At 42.9% G+C, this 25071-nt stretch overlaps 3 protein-coding genes across 5 annotated transcripts; 2 read left to right on the top strand and 1 right to left on the bottom strand.

The window, feature by feature from the left end:
- The first annotated feature begins 2013 nt into the window (after window positions 1-2013).
- LOC142883495 (neuropeptide Y receptor type 1-like) lies at window positions 2014-4149 on the top strand. Its single transcript, XM_076018409.1, has one exon. It carries the CDS (start codon window positions 2156-2158, stop codon window positions 3455-3457), a length of 1302 nt encoding a protein of 433 aa, XP_075874524.1. The 5' UTR covers window positions 2014-2155; the 3' UTR covers window positions 3458-4149.
- A 138-nt stretch (window positions 4150-4287) lies between these two features.
- mcph1 (microcephalin 1) lies at window positions 4288-25023 on the top strand. Of its 3 annotated transcripts, none has more exons than XM_076018689.1 (15): window positions 4288-4413; window positions 5116-5177; window positions 5261-5352; window positions 5437-5555; window positions 5681-5762; window positions 5989-6100; window positions 6410-6541; window positions 6637-6717; window positions 7333-7875; window positions 8504-8604; window positions 10869-10906; window positions 11026-11188; window positions 11281-11358; window positions 23926-24163; window positions 24259-25023. In XM_076018689.1, exons 2-15 carry the CDS (start codon window positions 5144-5146, stop codon window positions 24309-24311), a joined length of 1866 nt encoding a protein of 621 aa, XP_075874804.1. In that variant the 5' UTR covers window positions 4288-4413; window positions 5116-5143; the 3' UTR covers window positions 24312-25023. The 3 variants fall into 3 exon arrangements, with proteins under 3 accessions (XP_075874804.1, XP_075874803.1, XP_075874805.1); XM_076018688.1 differs by lacking the exon at window positions 4288-4413 and adding an exon at window positions 4509-4623; XM_076018690.1 differs by lacking the exons at window positions 4288-4413; window positions 23926-24163; window positions 24259-25023 and adding exons at window positions 4509-4623; window positions 16993-17013.
- Window positions 12053-23781, bottom strand: angpt2a (angiopoietin 2a). The gene is made up of 9 exons (XM_076018691.1): window positions 22123-23781; window positions 18434-18589; window positions 17391-17512; window positions 17051-17289; window positions 16685-16812; window positions 16083-16184; window positions 15609-15775; window positions 14377-14507; window positions 12053-13442 (listed from the first exon to the last, which is right to left on the bottom strand). The coding sequence occupies exons 1-9, from the start codon at window positions 22387-22389 to the stop codon at window positions 13270-13272; spliced, it is 1485 nt and encodes a 494-aa protein (XP_075874806.1). The 5' UTR covers window positions 22390-23781; the 3' UTR covers window positions 12053-13269.
- Window positions 25024-25071: the final 48 nt, after the last annotated feature.

Consider the following 25071-nt stretch of genomic DNA (forward strand, 5'->3'; position numbering starts at 1 on the left):
GGAAAAGAGACAAATTGAGCTGGAAGTTTTCTTAAATTGTATGTATTGTGGAAGTAGGGGGGTGGGGGTGGAATATCTCCTGCGAGTGACTCCAGTGGCAGGCTCCCAGCCCCAGGAGATATTGGCCACTTGACACAGCAGACAATAATGATGCTCGTGCTCAGCAGCTTCTCTCGCCTGCCATCCTGCGCCTGCAGACACACGCACAGGACACCATAGGTGATAAAGAATAGGAATGTGTTATAATATTCCCTGGTGCTCTGGCGAGCAGCTGCGACAAAAGCTGAAAATAGACAAAAGTTAATAACAATAATTTCAGCATTGCTCCTGAAAATGTGCCGAAGGGAAATTAGTGTCTCATCGTTATGATTTATTAAATATTCAGTCTCATTCCAAAATATGCTTAGTTGATAATTCACAGTGAAGTGTGGGATGATGCACTGCATTTAGATTACTCTGTGGATATTTTTTTTTAAGAAGATTCAATTTGCCACAATATTTTAATTATACACAATATTGCCAAATGTTTTTGCGATACAGACAAGCCAGAGGGAAGAAAACTCCACTTCACATTGCCGACAAGGAGGTGTACAGATGAAACAGAAATTAAATTATTGTTCCTCAGGTCGAATGCATTTGTAATACTGTTTTAAGAAAAAAAGATTCTGTCTTAGAAAGTGGTCTTCATTCATTCTATAATTCGACCTGCTGGTGAGGAGCATTTTCTCTGAGACGAAGACCGAGTGAGGCAGAGGAGAAGGGTAGATGGACAGACTGGTGTGGGGTCACACTGCTCTTTATCCTGCAGAGACTGTTTATTGTGCTCTGGAGGGATTTCTGGGGTAGATACGCTTTCTGGGGGGCTAAGCCCTCGTCAAATGGCGCAAATGGGATATTTCTCCCCTTTTCTGTGCTGCAGGTGTTCATGTACTCCCTCCGTGGTTACAGTTGTTTGATTGGGGCTGTCCACCTCTCCTTCGCTTCCCTGGGCGAGCGACGATCGATGTCTCGTCACACTGGCCACACACATGCCACAGTCGTCACGCTGACAGAGTCGTTTAGTAGTGATGCCATGTGAAGTGACTGATGGCCCAAGTGAATGTGCCATTAATGGGAAATGACAGGCTCGTTTTTCTGTGTTCTCCTTGCGCAAAAGGTTTCAGGGCAAGAGTGTGGAGTCCATTTTTAGGACCCCGACAATGTCGTGACCTTTTGCTTTGACATGCAACAAGGATTCAAAATAAATGTTTAAAAAGGAGCATGCATGGCACTCTCATAGGAAGTATGAAATGCCATTATTTGACAGGTATTGAACTGTAACAGGACTCATTGCTTGCTTGCACAGTGCAGAGCTCTGCTCGGACGTTTGCTTTCATTTCAGTATTTGCTCATTCTACACGCATTCTAAAGACAATAAAGCCTATATGCAAATATTGAATGGTATTCAGTGAAATTTCAACACACTCAATGTGCTCATTTTGTTACAAAGCAATTTGAAATATTAATATTTATCATTTCAACAACTTCACTCTCTTTGGGCTGATCACTCAGTTTCCATTGACTCCCTGAAAGCCACTAACAACTAGGCATAATTCATTCATTCATTCATCTTCTATACCCGCTTATTCCTATTCAGGGTCACGGGGGTCTGCTGGAGCCTATCCCAGCTGTCTTAGGGCGAAGGCAGGGTACACCCTGGACAAGTCGCCAGTTCATCGCAGACTAGGCATAATGTGGAATGAAAGAGAAAACCAGAGGGCTAAAAATATATAGCATGTTTAAAAGATTTTCAAGGAAAACCATCAAACCACTACCAGTCTTACTATACTTTCAACGTGTTGTAAATCCAAAGTCTAAATAAATGAAAAGCATGAAGTGTGAAAGACCGAGAATGTCTTGATGTTTTCCTCTCTGACCTCACCGTGACTTGAAATAATACACAGCACATTTATCTGAGGCATAAATCCTCAACAGCGTCCGGATCACAGGATCCCTGCATCGATGGATCCTCCGACCCAATGGGTGACTTATGCACGTAACTGTCTTCCTCTTCCTGTTGTTTTTTTTGCCCGTCTCTTCCTCAGATGCTGGTTTCCTGTGACGAGGGCATGGACAGTTTGACGCTGCTGGTCGGTGACGCTGAGATCTTGTCGAGATGTCCTTGACTGACAGCACTAGTCAGTCCTCTCCGTCAACTCTGACACCGTCTGAACCCTTCAGCGCATCCGCATCCTCCCGTTCCCCGTTGCTGTGGGAGGAGGACGTCGCCGCTCATGTGCCTGTGCGGGAGTGGCGGGGCGGCTGGGCCTCGGGGCCGTCGGACTTCGCCGCCGACGGCCAGGATGACCAGTGCCACATGTCCTTCGCTCTCACCACGTGTCTGATCGCCTGGTACGGCGTCACGATGGTGCTGGGGCTGCTGGGCAACGTGGGCCTCATATGCATCATCACCCGTCGCAAGGAGAAGAACAACGTCACGGGCATTTTCATCTGCAACCTGTCCTTCTCCGACATCCTGGTGTGCGTCTTCTGCCTCCCCTTCACCGTCGTCTACACGCTGATGGACCACTGGGTGTTCGGCTCCCTGCTGTGCAGGCTGGTGCCGTTCATTCAGTGCACCTCGGTGACCGTGTCCGTGCTCTCGCTGGTGTTCATCGCCCTGGAGAGGCACCAGCTCATCATCAACCCGTCTGGGTGGAAGCCCACCGTCGGCCAGGCCCACGTGGCGCTGGTTGTCATCTGGATCCTGGCCTGCTTCACCTCCTCGCCCTTCCTGGCCTTCCAGATCCTCACCAACGAGCCCTACGTCAACGAGCACCAGCCCCCGTTCCCCTGGGAGGCCTCCCCCGACGCCGAAAACTCATCCGCGCCCAGCGCCCTCTTTCCTCACACCACCGGCTTGCCGCACATGGAGGCCTGTCTGGAGCACTGGCCCTCCCAGCAGCACAGGCTGGCCTACACCACGTGGCTCCTGCTCTTCCAGTACTGCGGGCCACTCCTCCTGGTCCTGCTCTGCTACGTCAAGGTGTTTGCGCGCCTGCGGCAGCGCAAGGACATGCTGGACCGCGCTTGCATCGCCGACGGTCAGCGAATGCACCACAGCCGACGGATCAACATCATGCTCCTGGCCCTGATCACGGCCTTCGCAGTTTGCTGGCTGCCCCTCACCATCTTCAACGCCGTGTCCGACTGGGACCAGGATGCCCTGCCCATCTGCAACCACAACTTGCTGTTCTCCCTCTGCCACCTGCTGGCCATGTCCTCCACCTGCATCAACCCGATCATCTACGGCTTCCTCAACTCCAATTTTCGGCAGGAGGTGAGGGAGGCGCTGCTGCAGTGTCAGTGCAGCCAGCTGGAGGAGGAGTGCGAGCGTCTCCCCATGTCGACCGTGCACATGGAGGTGTCGCGCACTTCTGTGCCTCTCAACTGCAGGAGCAGCTCTGTGTCAGTTTGAAGATTCGCCTTTTGCAAAAAAACAAACCCTTCTCTATTGCTGAGGTGTCTACTGGTTAATGGATTAACATCTGAAGTTGTATATAATTCAGTCATTTTGTTTGTGGTTTACAGTAAAGTGCGCTGTGCAGTGATGGCTTATCGAATTCCGAGGTATCGCTAAAAATGGTATAAAAAAGAAAAAACAAAAAATGTGTTAATGCTACAAAGACAGAAAGGTTGAATGGTAGAATGGTAGAATTTCTGGCTGATTTCAAGGCCCACCTCATTAAAAGATGTGGTAAAACCACACCAGAACTCTAAAATAGTTTGAATATTAAAAATGTCACAAATTTAACAGACTCACAATGAATGAAAACAAATTAAATCAGCTGTTTTTTCCTGATCAAAAGAGTATTTATTAGAATGATATTTAAAATAAGTTGGCTGTTATTCTGTTCCGTAAAATAGTGTGTGCATATTTACAAAAGATGGAACACCAATCTTGGGAAGACTTGAAAACTGCTGCTGCCATTGTGTGTCTTACATTTTAAAAACGATCTTGTTTGTACCGTGTTATCCAAGTTTGTGATGTATTTGATGTGCACATGTCAATTCTAACTTAGTTTCAGACAGATTTTTATATAGACATAATAATTGCAATGATTGTGCTGGATACTAAAATGTTAAATAAAATGTAATGTTGTGAGTATCTTTAAATCAACATCTCAGTTATTATGGTGTGTGTGTGTGTGTGTGTGTGTGTGTGTGTGTGTGTGTGATTAAAAAAAAAAAAAAAGTGGACCGTGGCGGTGTGGCGTGGACTGGAATGGAAATGACGTTTTCAACCATCTGCCAATGGCGGCTCTATTTCCCACAAGTCATTGCGTCACGAACTGCAGGCGCTAAATACGAACGCTATAAAACACGTATTGTGGAATCCTGTGCAATATTATCCTACCACTGTATTAAATACAGGTATGTAATCTACACTTTATATGAATAACTGGTTGATAGCAGCACTAAAGCCTTGGAACGCTCAAAACTATCAAATACACATCTTACGGAAGTATTGCTAAAAGTTAGCCACATTGATGCTAAGCAGCGTCCCCTCACTCGTTTGTTGCGTAATGTTTGTTAAATTCTGGTAGACGTACGATGGGACGTCACGTTCGTTTTTCGAGCTAGGTAACATTATTTCCGTTTTTATTTTTCAAGGCTTGGTGTTCGCTGATAAAAGAATTCCTTACTCAGTATCTATCCGTAGTAGTCAATGCCTAATAACCTATAACAATTTGCTCTGTTCACTTTTAGCTTAGCTGTGTTGCTAACATTTAGTGGGTTAAAATAGCTACCGCAAGCGTTTCTCTGCGTCAGTGACAACATTAATATAAGGCTCTGTATATCAAATGTCATTGCGAAATTTGGATTTGCCCATGTCAATATTCTTCTGTTAGTTCGAAAGGAAATACTGATAATGCTTTTCACTTGTTTACTTCATGTTATGTCAGCAGTTTCCCCACCATAGTGGGCTCATGCAGTTCCTTTTTGACATGGCCTACCATGCGTTGCTTGTTGTCATGAATTGATTTAAAAAAAAAAAAAAACTCCTGCTCTTTGGGAAATGTGCTCTCTACTAAAATAAACTGCTTGTGTTTGTTTTTGGGTTTTTTTGCACAGTTGGACTTAAGGGCAGAAGAGGCCATCAATGGCAACAAGTAACATTTCTTCACTTCTCAGAGGTACTGAGTAATGTGAAATCTAAATGCTGCACTACATGAATAAAATTACCGTTGGTTGATTATGATGGTCAATGTTTGTGCAGATGTTGTTGCCTACGTTGATGTGTGGTCGGGCGAGAAAACGGCAAACTACTCGGACGTATTTATTCAGCAGCTGGAGGAAATGGGAGCACAGGTGAGCACATGTTTTTTGTGTGTGAATGTATGATGATGGTATTGGTGTGTATTTTGTAAACAATACATTTCCGTTCTCTACCAGGTACCAAAAAGATTCACTAAACAAGTCACGCATGTAGTGTTCCACAATGGTCATCCTGCCACATGGAGTAAAGCCAAGAGCACTAATGTCAAGCTTGTCTCTGTCCTCTGGGTGGGCAGGTGAGAATAATGTTAAAGATTCACATTTTTTAAAACACAGTCATTTCTTTTCACCCTTTCTCTGTTGTGGGTTAAAATGAGACTAAGATTTAATGAAATGTTTTTTCAACCCTTTCTTTTTCAAGATGTTTCGATCACTGTGAACGAGCTGACGAGGAGTTGTTTCCAGCACTTAAAGAAACCAATCCAGAGTTTAAAAATAAGAAAGTATGTGAAGTCACATATACCTTGGTTGCTGTTTGCCTGATAAAAATACATAAAATGAGAGAGAGGTCATTGGTTAGCCTTTAACATACAGTATAAACACCCTAAAGAAGTGCGAGGTTTCTATTATTAATGTGATGATGTCGCACGGCATGACATGTAACGGAGTATTCAAGCGGTTAAAAATGCTCAAGGTTATATCCTATTGCTAATGTTTTTGTCATCTCAGCATCGTTGTATGCAGGGCAAAGATTCTCCAAGGAGGACGTTGGAAAATGACAGACGCATTAAAAAAAAATTAGATATGATGATGAAGGATCGGTTACCAAAGCAACCTAAAGGTAAGAAACCATCATCACCAGGTCTTTTGGGAAATCAAAAAATTAAATCTGAACCATGTTTGCTGAAAATGGAATTATCAATATGATACCTTAAGCGTTGCTGAATGAATGAATTCAGCAACGCTGAAAATGATTTTATGCATGAATGACCTGGTAAACTATTATTAATTCAAATGTATTTCTGGTAGTTTGCATAGACTTCATGTTGAGACATGGCATGAATTAATGCAGTAACTACTGTTTTTGAATCGTAATGATATTTCACAAAATGCATGAAACTGAAAAATAACAATGATATTTTGTTGACAGTATCTGATGTCTCGCCGATAATTATTGATGAAGAAAATGGAATCGTGTACAGCCCTGGTTTGAAGAGATCCGATTATATGGAGGCCCGATTGAGGGAGATGAAAGAAAAAAGGGAAAACCTGTCACCCACTGGTATTAGCTGTTGTGCAAACTGATGAACTTATAAGGTTTAGGAAAATATGACTTACTCAAGCAACAAAATTTGCATTTATATCACTCTCTTTCAGCCTCACAAAAGCTTGAATCCTGCTCGCCCACTGGATTGAAACCCTCCCTTGGAAGCACACCGACAGTCCTGAAATTAACATGTAAGAAAATTTTATATCATCTTCTTTTATCAAATCAGAGCTACGAGGTTGAGCAACAAAATGAAGCCAAATAAAACTGCATGATTGAAAATAAACCTGCATGATTAAAAACAAACATCAGACTTGCACTTAACAGCAAGTAATGTTTTTGTTCTCAGAATAGCTTGATAGATAGTTGGAAAAAATATATAATAAAAAAACCAACTAAGAAGTAGAGTGAACAAGGACTTTACCTATATAATTTATCAAAAGCAGAGATTTTTTTTTTAATGACTAATATATTTCTATATACATAACTGGCCCTGCATTTAAAGGGAGTGTTTTTTTCAGGCAAAATCTTCCATATCAGATAGAATAAATGAGAGCCGCTGCTGCAATACTGTAATATCTTTCATTTACCTAATATCTGAGTTTGAGTTGTTTAACTTAATAAGGTGGTGTGTGAAATCCAATCTGAAGTGTTAGCAGCACTGCATAGCTTTTCCAAGGTGTCATAAATGGGGGTGGTATGAGATTATCAGCAGTAAGCGAGGCCCGCAGCATTTATTAATGCCGGAAAACAATCTGAAAAACCTGTTTATTTTGATAAATCTTTGAAAAAAATTCTTCATACAGTTGACCAGTCAGATGACAACTCCAGTGCTGCTGCTGCTGAACCTGCTGTTGCTGAACCTGCTGCTGCTGAACCTGCCCACTCGGCCAACGGAGACGACGATGTGTTTGAGGACTTCTTCTCCTCGCCAGCTCACTGCCGGCAGAAAGCAAAACGAGCCACGTGCTCTAGTTTGCCAATGGACACAAACATTGCGATTCCCTTTGAACTAGGCTCCGTCGGTAAAAAGAGAAAACCGAGAAGAAGTGGGTTGGAAACGAGTAGTAAAAAGAAAAAAGTGGATGAAAGTGAAGGAGAAAGGGAGCGTCCAAGTGTCCCATGGCGGGAGGACAAGGAGACACTCGAGTGCCGGAGCGCTAATGTCACACCTGTGGTTAAGAGGTTGAGACAGAGCACCTTGTCATTTCCAAACACCAGATCGACTAATAGTGCAGCGAAAAGAAGGGCATCTACATCATCACTATCAATAAAGACAATGGAGACTGGCAGCACAGCAGAGCTGCAGAGACACTCTACTGCTTCGGTCCATTCTCAGATCTTGGAAAGTGAGTAGAAGGGCCGCCAGGTAGAAGAGTGCCTAATTTAATGCGTTCTGACATTTCATCCACCTGCCTTCTCGACCTACTACCATTGTATTACAATTGTGAAGTATGTTACCCTTTGTGCAATCAATGAGACAGTTATGATTTTTTTTTTTTTTAAAGGGAAAGTTTTAATGAATTTCTGCGAAGGTCACTTTCTATTTTTTGAATGTTTTGCTTCAAAAAGAATAAAATAATTCCAACATAATTCAGTGAGGCCCCGTTTATTTTAGGTGACCACAGGTCCTCTATGTCCCTGTCCATCTATTAAAGGACTAAACAGACGATGTAGGTAAAGTGCTAATGCACATGTCCTAAACTGGTAAATGAAGATGTGCACCTTGTGTTCACGTCACACACCAGCTTAAAAGACTGGACTTAGTATTTCATGAACTATGCTCACACTGTGATACGTGGCTTGCTTGCTCAAGCAAAAACTCAATTTAGCCTCCGTTTTTGTCAGTTGAGGTGTGAGACAAATTGAGAAAACACGTTGCCCTTTCATACTTGGTGCAGCTTTCGTCAGTCAGATTCTGAGTGAAAGCCCCTGAAGCAGCCGACTCACAGCTGTTTTTCTTGTCTTCACGTGCAGGTAGAGGAAATACATGTTCAGTTGCAGCTGGTTTTAAAGAGGGTAAAGACGACAACGGTTCACTAACTGTGTGTCTTCAGAATATGGGCAAAGAATCAAAGGTAAGAATATCTGAAATTAATACTAGACAGAAACATTTGGATTTAAAAATATATATATTTAACAATATATGTACATTGTTCGTGACCCAACAAGGTTTCCCTTTGCAATTTTTTTCATGCCTATCTGCTTTGTTTTGCGGCTCTAAACGATCATTTTGGGTGAAACAGGCCAAAATGCATTCACAGCTTGGATACAGGGAGCAATGATGAACCGTTCACCATGTTGTAAATGTTTAGAATTTTTTTCAACAGAGAAATGGTTCTAATTGCATGCTTGTGGTATTTCTGCACATTCTTAATTTACATAAACTTGTAACTCAAGTTGTCCTGTCCAAGTGCTGCTGCTGTCGCTGCTGCTGCGGGGCCGGGCGGATCATGCGACTTCCACCTTCAATGGTTTTCTGTAAAATAGCAAGTTTTGGAAGCGAATGATACATGTGTTATTCTTTTGCGAGCACTTCCTGCGCTGGGGTCGCACACTTCCAGCTCTGTAGGCGTTTTGACGCATCTAGTCGAGTGGTTGTGTCTGGTCCTGAGGGGCTTCCTGTGTTTTTGCCCCTGTGATGGTGGCGCGCTGCTTCCTCGCTTGTGAAATGCACCTGGCCTCTGTTTTCGTTACGCTGCAAACCTCAACAAGCAGCAGCTGAAGCGAGCCGAGCGTGACGTCACCTCCCCCTCAAAAGATCTGACATGGTTTTGCTTTAATGTCTCCTCGTCACAGGGATGTAAATGTCCTCTAACATCTATAATAATAGGGGAAGATACAAACACGACATCCGGGCAGGGAACAGAGGTTGCACCTGCGTTGCATCGGCCTTTGAAACTACAAATTAGTCATCAACTCAAATTTAGGTAATTTGCAAGTGGGCCTTTACGAATGTTCCTACTTTATTACTATATTATATATGCTGAGTAAAAAAAAAAGTTCTGTGTACCTCATTTTGGTGATGTGGGTGGAGAGACAAGTTCTATGGAGTTTAATAGAAACATGGATATTGAGACAATAAAACTATACATACAAAGGGAAGATTTCTATAAAAGCAAATGCACATAAACATCTTGGTTCTAGTTGCACTTTTGTACTTCTACTCTGCACTTTAGTAAGAACTTTCTCTCATTGTTGCAGAGAAAGTAATGACTAGATTTTTTAACCTAGTGCAACATAGAAGCAAGCATTTCTGTCGCCTATGTAAAGTATGTGCCCTTCATCTGAGGACGGACACACACACACACACACACACACACACAGAGATATATATGTATATATACAGTATATTGCTCTCAAACCATCCTGTAACCTTCAGCTTTGTGCAAAATTTCTTTCTTATTTCTTTCTTCCTATCCTTCAGAGTTGAATTAAAACACCAAAAGTGGTCCCAAAAATATTTGTTTACTATTTAAAATTTATTTGTAAATTATCGAAAATATATATATTTAAAAAAAAAAAACATAACAGGAAGTTCAGACATAACAATTATAGAGTTGCTAATAAACGCCTCGGCTTTCCAGTGTACTTATCAGGGATAATGTATGTTCGACTGGTGTTGGCTGTGCTGCCGCTCTGTTTTGGCACCACTGTATTACCAGGCCTTAACCCCTGACCTCCAGCTGTGGAAGCAGATATCAAAGTGTGACAGGAAAGGGCCCAGCGCTCCTGGATGTAGCTGAGGCTCAGGTGTCCGTGTCAACGAGAGCCACTATTTCACATCCAAATAACAAGGCTGTTTGGACCACGTCAGAGAAATAGTGACGCTAACAAGAGGCAAGGTCTCGGTCCGCTTCTCTTAACTGCTGGCGAAGCAACACGGGCGGAAGGTCTGTGTTGCGGAGCGCCGAGTTGGCAGGGAGAGTGCAGGTGGTTTTACGGTGCTATGGAGATAACAATGGGTGCCAGTGTTAAGGCATCAAGGCCAGCAGATACAAGGCGTGAGCTGTTGGTGCTATCACATAATAAGTCGATAGAAATGTGCAAAAGGCATGACAGAAATGTGTAGAAATGGATATTCTCACATGGTGGTATCATAGTATTGATTCATTTTTATATTTCTGTTTAAATTGATATGGACACATGTTGAAAAAACAGGTGGCATTAAATATTTAACATATTCTTTCTTTGACTTAATTTAGAGACTAATTACTTTCCAGGTGCTGTATATCTGAAAATACAATATTATTTGAATTACCCATAGAAATGTAATTAGGAAGAAGTCTGCTTAAGAAATATATTCTTTGATATTAGTTCTGCTTTGTGTTTTTTCTTTCAGGTTCTCAGGACTCTGGTTATGACAAGCATGCCCACTGAGTAAGACCCCCAGGAGATTCAAAGCCTGTTAACCGATTGTGAAATATAGATTCATCCTGTTAATCTTTTTTTTTTTTTTTGCATTGGCTGCTTGGTAATCTGTCCTCCTCCCTTCATAGGAAGCAGAACATCGTTGGCCAGGTCGTGAAAACACTGGGTGGTTTTTCAATAGTTGACCAAGTCTGCGAGAGCACAACTCATGTGGTGACCGGAGGGCACCGACGGACCCTCAACATTCTGTTGGGAATAGCTCGAGGCTGCTGGATTCTCTCCTTTGAGTGGGTGCGTAGTGTGCCTTATTAGTTGGAATATCACAAAGGAAACTCTGTAAAGTAATATGAAGCTTCTCTTTTTTTTCTCTTTGTCCTGATTAGATTCTGTGGTGTTTGGAGCAAAGGCAGTGGATTCCAGAGGAACCTTATGAACTTTCTGATCACTTTCCTGCTGCACAGGTGAGGGTCACTATGACCTATGTTGCACAAGAGATGATCCCCCAAATTTTTTTGTTTTAAGAAATGGTGTCAATAAGCTTTCTTGTCAACCCAATTTAATTGTTTTTTGTGAACATGAAGGCGCTGTTGCTGGCTTACTTACTTACTTACTGTTTGGTTCATGTAAATATTTGCTCAAAATACAGTCCTATCATCCCTATCACAAAAGTGAATGCAAATAAGTGCAACTGTAAAACCAAGGAAGTTTGGCCGGAAGCCTGCAAAAATTTTATTGCCAGCGGTCCATTTTCACCGGCCTTGTTTTTCCTGTGTAAAATGTGAATGCTGCCTCTTCCTGAGCTCGTCACTTATGAATCTCTGGCCTCCTGCCATTTCCAGAGCAGCCAGGTGTCAATGCGTTCCATCTCTAAATTATTTCACGTTGCTGCTGCGGATGCTGCGGTCATATTTTGTAATAATATCACCGTGACTGTTTTTATGCGTAAATTTTACTTTAGATCGACTGTATTTTTGCTTTTTTTTATACAGCCTTTGCCAGAATAACATGGAAGCTTCCCAGTGAATTAACAGAAAGGTTGTGGTTCTACAAAGCCAATGAATAAAGCTGCTATGCAGCCTGTGCTGTGACAGTTCAGCAACGCAATTCCAGATTTTTGCGATAGAATACACAGAAAAGTTACTCGAAAGAGCAGGGTTTTTCATCCGGAAGAATCTTTATTATAGACTAGAAGCAAGAAGTGAATATCGTGCATTTACACAGTTCATTTGTAAAGTGAAGAGCAGGACTAATTCAAACTAATATTTCACACTTGGGAGTTTAGGCTCATCTTTTTGGCCCCCTGCCATAGGGGCAAATCAAATATCTAAGAACATTTATATTCACACACCAATTAAGTCAATGTTTATGAAACTGAACAGTAACTGTATTGCTTCCTCACTACAAATTTCTTATGTATTTGCTTAAAAAAACATAAATAGTAATAATAATAAAAAAGAACACTCCCTAAACTCTGCTATCAGGTCCACAGGTTGCACTTACGAGAATGTGGAAAGAATGTGGAAAGATACAGAGAAAATAAAACCTAAAGACATTAGTCCTTGTTTATGTGCGATTAGTTGTTAGCTAGCAAAAATCCAATAAAGATCTGTAAAGTCAAGTTAAACGACTTCCTGAAAAACTATATATAAATTAAACAACATTTGTACACACATTTCCTGTCAAAATGCAATACCATCATGAAAAACTTTGCATTTGCATTTACATCTAGGGCATTCAACGAGACACAAACACCTGTATCCAGTTGTTAATCTACATGTACCATAGATTTTCTTTAGACATCTTTAGAATTTGACACAGGGTGTCATGATTAAAAAAAAACTAAACAGAGACAAAGACAAAATACTCTTTAAACTATAACTGTGCTCCTTAATACAAATAGCTAGCATCACATTTCCTCTGGTCTGCCCAGACTGATTAGCTAGCCTTTACAGCTGACTGTGACGGTCATATCCGTGCACACCACAATCAAGCCTTTCTTCACTGTAGGTATTTGTCACTTCCTCCTTCTCTCAGGTGCGAGTGCGTTGGAAGTAATTACTTCAGATAAAAGACAGTGAAGTAGTACACACTGCTCTTTTTCACCGGTATATCGAAATGCTCCAGAACAGTCATGGAGGATTCAGAGCTGTTACAACCTTTTAAGAGCAGCATGCATGATTTTTTATTTAATTGCAAAAGACCCAATTGAATAAAATCAGTCCACATGCTGTAAACATTATAAACATAGACAAAATATCTAATCTTTTCAGCGTCATATAAAAAAAATACTTTAAGTGCTTTGGCTTCTTTTTTTTTAGGAATTGAATTGTTCAATGCTGTTTGCTGTGTGGCTGTTGGGAAGGGTTGACAGTTCAACGTGGACCTGAGAAATCTGTTGGCCTGATCATCATTGTGGTGGACTTCAGCGAGTAGCCCGAGCCTTTCCAGTAGTACCACTTGATCCCATTGAAGCGATTTGAGTTTTGGCCCTGCTGGTAGTAGATCCCGTTCAGGTTGGACGGACCGCAGGCGTCAAACCACCAGCCTGGAACATGAGAAAGCAAATGGTGGTTATTAAGAAGCATCGGAGTAGTTATTCCAGTCGTGATGCTAGAGGAGCAGAGCTTCTTTGTGTATATTATTCGAGTGTATACATCCTGCAAGGCATTTTCTATTCCCTCCTATTTCACATATTCCTCCTCTTTGTGGCTGCATTTAATGCAGTCAGGTGCGGCGTGCTCACTATGGCAGATATACATTTTTCACGCAACCTACTGCTATTATTATCATCAACGTTTGTTATTATGTTGTTTCACCCAAAGCAGCAGTGCGTGAAGCGGCACCGCTCGAAGCCCGTTCAGGTGCGACTACTGTACAGCTGCTGGCAGATCATACACAGTGTGTCACTCTTTTAATTGCAGGAGGTGTTGTGGCCTTTCTACTGGGTGAGTGCCACTCACACACAATTGTGCACCGCGTGCTAATGGGTGTCTCCCTGTGGTACAAAAAAAAACTCTCATGGGAAGAAAAAAAAAGAAAAAAAAGAAAAGAGCGAGGCCTCGGGGTTTTTCAGCGTCTCCTTGCTCACTTGGCAGACCCCCGATACAGACGGAGACAAACTTCTGGCAGCAGAGTCACTTTCAAGGGAACAGAGGAGGACCCTTAAGCTACTGGAAGGCAGAGGGAAAAGCTCTGTTCCCAGGCTATTAATGTCAGGCATTGTAGGGGCTGAATTCCCAGCTGAGTTGATCAGTGATTAACTCTGAACTAATTGTGCTCTTTGACCAGGCCACAAAGTTACGGCGAGTGCTTAAAATGCCCTTGAAGATTTTTTTCGCTGGATGTGCCAAGATTTGGCCCGGGTGGGAAATTGTCCCCCCGCGCGCACCAAAGTGCCATCGTAAGCCGCGATTGCGCGCGCGCACCCGCCGGTCGCGGGAGCGCGAGTGACTCGCTCGGAAGAGCGTTGTTTCTCTTACCTCCCGTCGTCAGCTGCGAACACTTGCAAACACATTTGTCGTTGTCCGCGTCCTTTGTGCTGAAATCGCTTCCTGGCTGCCCAATGCTGCTTATTTTGCCCGCGGTTCCACTGTAGCCTTTAAGGTGTATCCTGTAGAAGGGAAAGGGAAAAATGAAGGAAGAGGAGGAAGTCTGCTGCTCGCTTGTTCCTCAAAAGGCAACATCCCACTGACTCATTGTGATGGGAGCTATTTGCATGAACCTTAATTTTCCTGGTTTCATTTTTTTTGCTTTTTTTTTTCTTCTCAATTTTGCGTCCTTACCATTGTTGCAGTTTCTTTGAATGAGCTGTTTCAAGTTGCAAAGAGAAGTAATTAATGGGTCAGAGTCAAGTTGCTCAAGTCGGCCTAATTCCCTTAAATAGGAGCATTTCAAGGCCTGTTTGTCAGTTTCGAAGGAAGCGTCCCGTCAGTTGAAAGCAATTTAGTTTGGTTTCGTTGTTGTTTTACCCCCTTGGCTCTCAAGGCCGTGTGCCACAAAGGGGTGAGAACCCGATTCTACAAAACTCAAAGTGTTTAATCTGTTTTCAGTTTTTTTTTTTTTTTTTTCCACACAAACCGGGGGTTTTATTATATTTTCTTTGGATTGAGGCCACAACATCCACATCAAGAAGTAAATACTCTTATAGAGGTCAGAACCTCAATTCATAAGTGCCTCCATAGTGTGTTTCACTTGGATGGCAGCATTTAAAGCCGTGAGCTCCCACCGCACCAGCCTGGTCATTTTCCCAAAACAAATGGCTGTCAGATATAAATCAAAGAAACGAGGAGTAAACACCCAGAACTGAGCAGAAAATTAGACGGCATCCGTTTACTTAATGTTCGATTCGCTCTGACACGGACGCCGATTTATTTATTTGATATGTTGAACGTTCCCAAAATAACATCTGAGTGACACCTTGATTATTGTCCAGCCAATAAACTAATTAATTTATCCACTGAAAGGAATTAGAAGTCTTCCAAAATAGATTCAATAGTTTCTTTGAAAGATTGATTTTAAACGTGAACCCTGGTTCAGTCTGGTGATGCACCGTTTTGTTGCTGCTTTATCTAACCCAGCACCAGCTGTTCTGTTTTTTGGCCTGAGGCAAAAAAAAAAAAAAAAAAAAAAGCAGAATCAGTCGAGTCATTGTAAAGTAATGTTAAGTGTGTGTAAGTGTGTGTACTCCTCCTGTGTCTCCAGCACGACGTACCTGTAATTTTGCGCCTCGCTGTCGAGGGAGAACTGTTCGTACTGGGCGAATCCCGAGGTCCCCTCCCAGTCGCACAGCTCGATCCGGAGTTTGTACGACTGTTGAGCTGTCAGTCTGCTGGCAAAATCATTTCCGAGCCAGTGTTCGCCGGAAGCCTCTCCAAACCCCTGACAACACACAAAAAGAGGCGTTCCAACCCTTCTTCAACTCGCAGCTTGACAGGCATGCAAACTAAGTAAAGTAAAGTACAAAATAAAATACAGGTTTTCACAACATTATTGAATGTTATTCATATTAAATAGTTCAGTTTTGCGCTTGCTTTTGTGCTCTCATACTTTAGAATCATGAGGTGTCTGAAAGATTGAACAACCAACACCAAACGTGACCGGTGCGACGTGCATTTGGAAAGAGATGTGCAGCCTTGGGCGCAGTTTTGTAAAGGAAGAATTTCCTCGCAATTTAATTAATTTGTACCTTTTTGTACTCCTGCCACGTGCGGTGGAAGTCGACGCTGCCGTCGAAGCGTCTCTGCAGGACCGTCCAGCCTCCTCCCTCCGTCTCCATGTCACAGTGAGCCTTCACACACAACAAGAGTCGGTGTCTTTATTCAATTCAGAACGAAAAGGAAGAAATCACACTCGCTGGCTGCGCGACAGTGGCAATCCTACTTGACTGCTGCTCGTAGGTACACTATGTCGAGTTGCAACCGGAGGGTCGAGAACGGAGCGAACAAGTTTCTTAGGCGATGGCAATTTTAGCCCAAGAATTCCGGAACCGTTAATAAAAGTCTGAGAACCGAGGGGAGCGTCACGGCTGTACATGGGGGATCTTTTGTTCTGCAGTGGTCTGAGAACTGTTTTGTTTTTTTTGTTTTTTTTTTTAATTCCACTGCCCAGCCCTCAAACACAATACTGTTGACTGAGCTCACACAGAGGTGTGCATTGTTTTATTTACAAGGTTGAGTAAGCGTGGGTGGGTCAGGGCATGCCCGTGCATGTTTATATGCATCCAGGGTCGCGACATTGCCCGGCCCGATTAAAAATGACTCCCTGTTTGGAGCAACAGGCTCACTATACCTTGACTTCTATTGTGGTGTTTGGTATGGTGAGAGTGTACACGCCACTTTGCGTGCTCCCCGACTTGAAGATGGCAGCGCAGTCCATGAATGTGGTCGGGGTGTCCTGCATCATGCCAGTTTTCATCTCTGTTGGAGAGGAAAGGGGGAAAAAATCAGTCATCTTGTTATTTTTGAACAGTGAGAATTTTGTCTCATCTTGCTCCACTAGCATTTTGAAATTAGAGCACTGTGTGATTTGCTTCATTTCCTGCTTTCGCTCTTGATGGACTCTATGGAATATGTCTGTTTTTTTTTTCATTTTGATAGAACTAGAAAACGAGGACAAGACTGGAACAGGTTAGAATGACCCAGAGTGTTGAATGACCTTGGAATGAGCCCAGTGAGATGCTGTGAATGAGGTTGTTGACGGTGTCCAGTAGCTCCTGCTGCTGTCGCTGCAGCGCCGTGTTGTTGGAGGAGACTCTGATCAGCTGCTGCTCCAACTGGCCAATGACGGCCGTCTGCCGCAGCACCAGAGTCTGAAGCTGCGCCTTCTCGTCCTGGAATATCTTCAGCTCCACCTGCCGCTGCTCGTCCATGTCTTTGACCTTTTTCTCCAGAACGCTACAAATGAGGAAGAGGAAGAGGAAGAGGAGGAGGATGCAAGTTCAACCCTGAGGTTTTTTTTAATGGCTAACTGCTGCAGTCAGAACCTCTGGACTTACCTGTTTTTGTTATTCAGCTTGTTGATTTCGTTGGTCTGGACGATAAGTTGCTTTTCTAAGTTGTTGGTCGACAAGGAATTCTCAAGAAGTCTTCGCTCGAGTCGGGTTGTGTGATGAATCACCTAAAAGATGAAGGAACCTCCGTGAAGACACACCTCATGAGATTTTAATTATTTGGTATCATCTGACTTAAAGTACTGCAAAATAAATTCAAACGCTTTACATTTTGTTTAGGAGGTTGTCAAAAAGATGCGACATTGCAAATCTTGTCAACTGTTTGGGGTTTGAAAAGCACAAAGTGCAATAAAAAGCAAAAGTAAAATGTGGCAAAACTGTGCAGCGGAAGAAAAGCGTGTGATTTAAATGCCCGAATATAAAATTCATTAAACGTGTCTCGTCAACAGCAGGACACTCACACGTCCCGTTCCAGCGAATGTACCTGAACAAGGGAAACTAACAGTCCACCTACCCTCAGGCAGTCGTATTGAACTGAGCCCGGGGGTTGGAGACCTTGCCTCTGATTTCCCATTTTGGAGGAACTGAACTCAGCAAAAAGCAGGTTGTTTACATGAATCCAAGCTAAGTGTCTCCAATGGAGCTGTTGATGTCTTTAAACAGACGGATGTGTGATTGTGACAAACTGATAGACCCTTTCTGTGGGAATAGAGCGGCGCTAATAACAGGAAATGCTGTACAGTTGTCTCACATAAGGTCATTGACGTGGAGCCACAATAATAAACTGACGCAGTCGTCCCTGTTTTTCCCTCTGGTTATTTTTTTTAACCCTCTGAAGCTACACTAATGCAGTTGGCCATTTGCAGGAGCCCTATTAGTGTGTTCATAACACTGAAAAACAACCGCAAAACACGGGCCGTATTTTCATTGCCGTGTTTTCGTGCTATGAAGGCTATTGTGCATATATGTAAACAGGTGCAAACTTGTTTGGACAGCTTCGACTAATCTCTCCGCTGCATAACACGCATGCACTTTATAGCATTTTTTTTTCTCGCCCTCAATATGTTTAAATAGTTGTAAAGCCTCACCTGTGCCTCCACGTTGGTCAGTTTCCTTGTTTGTTCTGCAGTTTGGCTCAGCAGGTTGGTTCCAATTTCAATCATCGTAGCTGTGTGGTTGTGGACGGCCGTCTGTTGTATTTGGACAATGTCCTGCTTCATGCTGTCTTGGATGTAGTTCTCGAGCTGCAACACGAAAGAAAGACACTTAGACACGGCACTGAAGAGATGTCGACCACTATCAAGTGCTTTCATTGTGCACTCACACAGTCGTTTATCTGTTTATTTATTCACAAAGCACTGAAAAGCAACTATGATTTGGGCTCTCGTTCTTTAATGAGACATTTGATGTAAGGGTTGTTTATCCCTTTAAATCTGCGGATGAACATTTGAGTTTTTTTTACATCATAATACACTGATTATGTTGCAGCAACTTGGAAATTTGCACAGACAGACTGAGTAACTAAGCTGGAGCTGTTGCGGCACACTGTCAACACCCTTCAGCTCTCGCAGCTTGACTAAACTGACTCTGGAGGGATCAGACATGAATCCTCTTTGAATCCAGAGTCTTACCTGCTACCAGGGCGCACCAGGTAAACAACCAACTTTGTCCTGTTTGGTGGAAATTTGTTTAAAAAGTCATGGCACAACGTGAATTTTTTGCAAACATCTTGCCTTGTATATTTTTCCCCATTGAGTTTTTTTCTCTTTTTCTTTCCTTGATGTCCTCAATCTACATTGTGTGCTGGAGACGCAGTGGTTTTAACCAGTCACATGCATTGTTCACAACGTTCCGATTGTTACTCACGATAAATTGCCCCTTTTGTTAAAGATGACAATGTGGAATGTCTGTCTAAGCCAGTCTCGCTTGTACTATAATATGAGATCCATGGTGAAAATTAGCCCACAGGTGATAATAAGAACTAACTTGTGCTTTTATTACACTGTTTTTTGTTCCCTTTCACTTGTGGAAGGAGGGCTTGTGGAAAAAAATAACTCAGTGGGATTTCTTACTTTTGCTTGCCAGAAATAATATAAATCTTCACACAATTGAGTAATTATTTTCAATCGTCCCCCTGAACAAACCGATGTGTGGTGGCCGGCCCATTTCAAACCTCTTAATCATGGCAATAATACAATGGCTCAGCTGCCCCCCGGGGCGGGAAAAGGTCAATGTTTCATCTTTTGCGACATTTGTTGTTCTCTACCTTACAGTATTTCCACTTTTAGACGAAGACCAATCATTAAGTTATTTCCTGCATGGTGTTCCTGAGTGGCAATCAGGTCACACGACTCGTAAACAGGATGGAAGTGCTGAGTGAGGAGTCACATCCTCTATGACAGTGAGACACATGTGTATGACTGGGAACTAGCGCCGGCCCAATTATCTCCTGTATGGCAGTGGCCTGTTGTTATTTACCCGCGTGTGTGTACACAGGAGGTGTAAACAGCCAGTTTTAATTTTACCCTCTCGCTGAAAATAGGACTTTCATCCGCAATCAGCGCTGATTTTGTTTGCCTTCCTTTCATGACTGCCAGTTTGTTTGTGTTCTTGAACCCGCACGGGGACGTGTGGTCGTCGGAAGGTTATAACAGGAATTGCTGGCAGGATATCCGACTGACAGTCATGTCCTAATCAGTTGTTTGTACGTGGTGTCGTCTCAAAGGTGTCAGTTGTGTCCGACAGCGTCGGACGTGAACTTCTCACCAAATTGTTTTATTCTGCTTTGTGGAGCCACTCCAAAATAAATGGGCTTTCACAAAGCTAATTCTATTTCTACAGTTTTTGAAATTGAAGACTGCTTTTTTTCAGTTTCTGCTCTGGCATGTTTTTAACGACCTGCCTTCTTATGATGATAGGACAGGACGTCTCAATGTCATGTTTTTCCTCCAAATTACACGCTTACATCAACTGGTTCTGCCAGAGGGGGTAGATATTTTTCTCCGTGACGTATGATGAGGGTTTGGTCGTGACACTTGCACACTTTTCCATCCCAGTGTCAACGAAGATGATGATGATATTTCACACCCATAGTGGTATTAAATTAATTACATACTTGTTCTGATTTGAATGGCCAAACTGCTGCTCAAGTCCGGCATTGGCAGCGATTTCTGCTGCTATTTATCATCTTTTTCTTCCTCAAATTTGTTCTCATTTGGTTCCACCAACGCAGAAGATAGTGCAGTCCTTCTCCGGCCCCATAAGAAATATATTCCCCTGTGTTGGAATTCGCTAAGTGTTCTCTTGTGCCGCACACCTTTTTCTTCCTAAAGCAGAACATTCAGCGTGGCCTCTCCTATAAGTTTAGTTACCGAGTGGCGGCATCGCGACCGCGGAGAACATCAAAGACTAATGCCCTCTGAGCTCTGCTGTGGACGGGGATCAGACGAGGCACAAATTGTTTGATCAAGCTGTGAATAGTTTGTGTGTCGTCTCCCTCATCTTTTGTGAAGCCCCGGAGGGAGAAAAAGAAGGAGAAGAGAGGGTGCAAGAAAAGAGGGAATTTGCTTCCCTCGGTCAAGGGCTCCTCAGCCTGAAAGGGAATTATATGTCCCTCATGTGGACACCTGCATGTGGCCTTTGTCAGTCATACAGCCCATTATTTTTCTCTGCGCTCAACACAGGCTTGTCACAGGCGCTGCACATTTTTTTTGTTCTGTTCACACCTTGCTGACAGCTTGTGGTTTAGCAAGGGTGAGATTAACGTGGCACTCACATTATATTCAAAACAACTGTCACCCTGCAAAGAAAATGTTGCTCTTTGTAGGCGTCCTGTGATCTTGCACAGGGTTAGAATGTGCAAGCTGGTTCTGAGAAAGTATGACAAGTCTGCTTACTTATCCTCCAGTTCAACGCATGGCACTTGGTTTAATTCTTTTAAAAAAAATCTTTGGCGAAGGCCTTTTACAGTGTGCGGACACATTCAGCTGCACCTGTTTTACTTTATTTCATTTTGTTTCATTTAAGCTTGTCAGGGCATTTTGTCTTGCACAGAATCTTTTGATGATGGCTTGCTCAAGTAATCTGACTGAATCATTGTCTCTTGTTGGGTTTTAATATGTATTGTTACAGGATCACGGTGGCAGTGTGCCAACACCAAACACTCTTATTGCAGGTAATTTACTTGAAAATGCACCTCACACCTCTAAGCAGCGCAACTTAACAGGAAAACAGGAGAAAATACCTAAAAAAAAAAAACCTGCAAGTATGTCATTTGAATGATTGTTCTACTACGATGTTCTACTCAACATTGCATGTGGCTTCAACAGCAGTGTTGTGATTCTCCTCAGACATGCTTCAGCTCCTAGTGCTACTTCACACAGAGTGCCCAGAAAGCCAAAGTGGCAAAGTCAGCCCTGCCAGTTTTTCTTACATCAGTCAACTTGAATAAATCAGCTTGTCAAAAGATCATTCAGAATCATGAAGGAAATTAAAGGTATGAAGAGTATCAAAAGTACAAACTACTGGACGTTTTGTGGAAAAAACAAAAAAACAGTTGACTGTTCCAATCTGGGACGGCACGGGGCTTTATTGCCTGGCCTATTCAATGCATCTATTCAGAAAAGTTTTTTTGTGTTTTTCAACTTTCAAATTTAAACATTGAATCACAACAACACGATAAAATGAAATGGAAAAAAAAAATGCTGTTCTGTCTTGCGGGATGGCCAGGTCTTTTTTTAATCCAGCCATAGCACAGTGGAGTTGAGGAAACTTTTACCTTGAGCAGCCACTGCGTGTTGTTCTCCATGGTCATCTCCAGCTGCTCCAGCCTCTGCGCCGACTCGTCCTGGTACTCCGGTCCATCCTTTTGAAGTGGATAGTTGGAGCCGCTGCTGCTCTGACTCTGGCAGTTCTCCTGCTCGGGCAGCAGAAAGGTGTAGCTGCACGGCCCGTTCTGGATCTGATACTCTCTTTTAGCCGCGGCACAGTGTTCTGTCCCGAGACTGAAGCAGAAAGCTAAAACTAGTAAGTCCACATTCAGCATCTTCCCTGTGCAGTTTTTTTTGCCTCAAAATGAACTTGGAACAAGTCTTCGGATCTGTCCCGATCTACTCCAAGCGGCTGAATGTGCCTCCTCAACTGTATCCAAGTATAAATCCTCTTGAGGCTCTGTAAATTCCTTTTATTACCTCTCGGCGGTAGGAGGAGAAAAAGCCATCAGGGGAATTCGTGGTGGTGTGTCATTCCCTAAAGTTACTGGTGCCCGACAGCATGTGCTCGCCTTTCATCAAGCCCCCCCGGCCACTTGTTGGAGCTGCCAATGGCCCCACTGATTAGCCAACAGTGAGTTGAAACCACTCCTACTCCCACCTCCCCGCGTGTGGCCAGTCAGTGCGAAGGGCCCTGAAGTGGGAGATTCCTTTCGAAACACACTTGGCAAAGAGAAGCAGATGCACAGAATCACTCATCTTCCACGATATCCTCTGCACTGCCCACGTGTTTTCTTTCCTCCCCTTGTTGAGCAGCGACTCAGGATGCAGCTGTCCAGCCCCGGTGCTCTTGCCGATAGTATCCGTGTGTGCATCCCATTCATGTCGGCTGAAGACAAACTTGGCCTGCAACTATGAATGGAAGTGTAAAATGCTTTGCTTGAACACAACCAGCTGGTGTTGTCCGGCTGTGTCGCTGTGTGCTCGATCAATACTGCTGGGAATATGCAGTCAGCCTTCATTTAAATTGTACGACGAGTAATTACGGAGGTCGAGTTCCAAATTCTTTCCCTCTGCTTTTGTGAAAAAATGGCTGCAGTTATGGTGTGGAACTTGTCACAATTTTCTATTTTTACATCACAACAGACTTTTGTGCTGTTAGACTTAGTTTGTCTTAAGCATGACTGAAATTCCTGTCACACATGTTTGTGTATGTGTTGTGTAAAAAGTGCACATATGTGGGACAATATATGGTTTACTTGTCTTACCACCCACTAAAAGAAAAACATATTTTTTTTAAATCATTTTTAGTCACTATTTTCTTTGTTTAATCACATTCTAGTGAAAACTGTGCCATTTTAGATTGACAGTGGGGGTTTTCAGCTTGTTCTCTGGAGCTGGATTGAAATGGCGAAACAGAATTGAAGGAAGTGGGCTGATGTAATAGTTACTGTATAAAGGAAATGCAACGTATTTAAGGGACATTACCAAAGAGGAAGGACTTTGTCGTCATTCTGAAAACAGCGAAATTGATTCAGGTGTTGAAGCTGAATCACAGAATTCCTCTATGTGAACTGTGAACTATGTTCATGTAGAACACAGGAAAAGGGACTTGAACCAATAATCCCTCTGGTACAATTAGCTAAAGAATTGTATTTTTTTAATCCACCAGAAGATAACATGACTGATCGCCCTGAAATTAAACAGTTGCAAAAGAGTGATTTTAAGCTTTGAAATGTGAATTATAAAAAACACATTTTAAAGCTTATATATGACCACTTACAAAAAAAAGTTTTATTTTTTTAATTTTTTCACTGACGAGTAGTTCACTCACACCAGAACAGAACTCAACCGTCCACTTCTCCTCGCAGATCTGTCGTCTCCAGAGGCACCTGTCTGCCGGGGAGCACCAGCAGGACCTGTTCCAGAGCCAGCCCACCATGTTCGTATCCCAGCACTCCCAGCCCCCCGCTCAGAGTTTGGTGGAGCTGATCCAACTCTGCGGAGGAACTGTCTCCAAAACCGTGCGGCAGGCAGGCATCTGCATCGGGCGGTACAGCGGCAGAAGGCCGGAGGGCTGCCAGATCGTGTCAGAGCAGTGGGTGCTCGGTGAGATGCCCCCGTCCTTCCAATGTTGTTGAATTGCTCATGGGTCTTGTCACGTCATTAATCATTTGTCTCCTTCCCTATTTATGTGATTTCAGATAGTATCACACATTTGAAGCAGATGTCATACGATGACTACTACCTGGAGTGAAGGATGCAGAATTTTGCTTCATTTGGTTTTGAAGTTCTGCAATGAACTGGTGACTTGTCCGGAGTGTCACCCTGCCTTTGACCTATGACAGCTGGGAGAGGCTCCAGCTGACCCCCGTGACCCTGAGGCAGGAAGAATGGGGTATTGAAAGTGGACGGATTTGATGTTTACATTCATTTTATCTGGACTGAGGACGGCAGCTCTAGTTGTTCAATATTCATCGTTACCATAAACTACATGACTGTGAATATAGACGATGTTTTATGTACTGTTTTTTGGCCCTTATGCATACTCACCATGTGTAGCACTACTAATCAGTAATGGTGATTATCACCATGGGCGATGAGATTGAGTCACATACTGAATGAACTCTGTCATTTCTGAATTTTTTTTCAATTGCATTCCTAATTAATGTTATACTATACATTTTAATTGTCATCATTGCCTTTGCAGACTTTAATCAACTCTGCCATTTCTTCTAAACAGTAAAAGAGCCCCAGGCTTCTTCAAGGCCCTGACTCCGGTATTTTCCACGTGTGATAGGATCTTTGGTGGACCAAGTGTCATTGATTTTAAGTTTCCATTCACAGTCATGGGTTGATAACAGCCTCAATCAATTAACAACCTACAGTTAGGGTTGTCATCTATTCTGCAGTGGCTGTGTGCACACATTAGAATCACAAGTTAATTTAAAGCCATCACATAAATCTACCCATTTAAGGGGAAATGTTTCAACATGACAACAAATATATACTTAACC

This window comes from Nelusetta ayraudi, unplaced genomic scaffold, assembly GCF_046127955.1.
Source record: "Nelusetta ayraudi isolate G7.1 ecotype Tasmania unplaced genomic scaffold, CSIRO-AGI_Nayr_v1 ptg000008l, whole genome shotgun sequence".
NCBI lineage: Eukaryota > Metazoa > Chordata > Actinopteri > Tetraodontiformes > Monacanthidae > Nelusetta > Nelusetta ayraudi.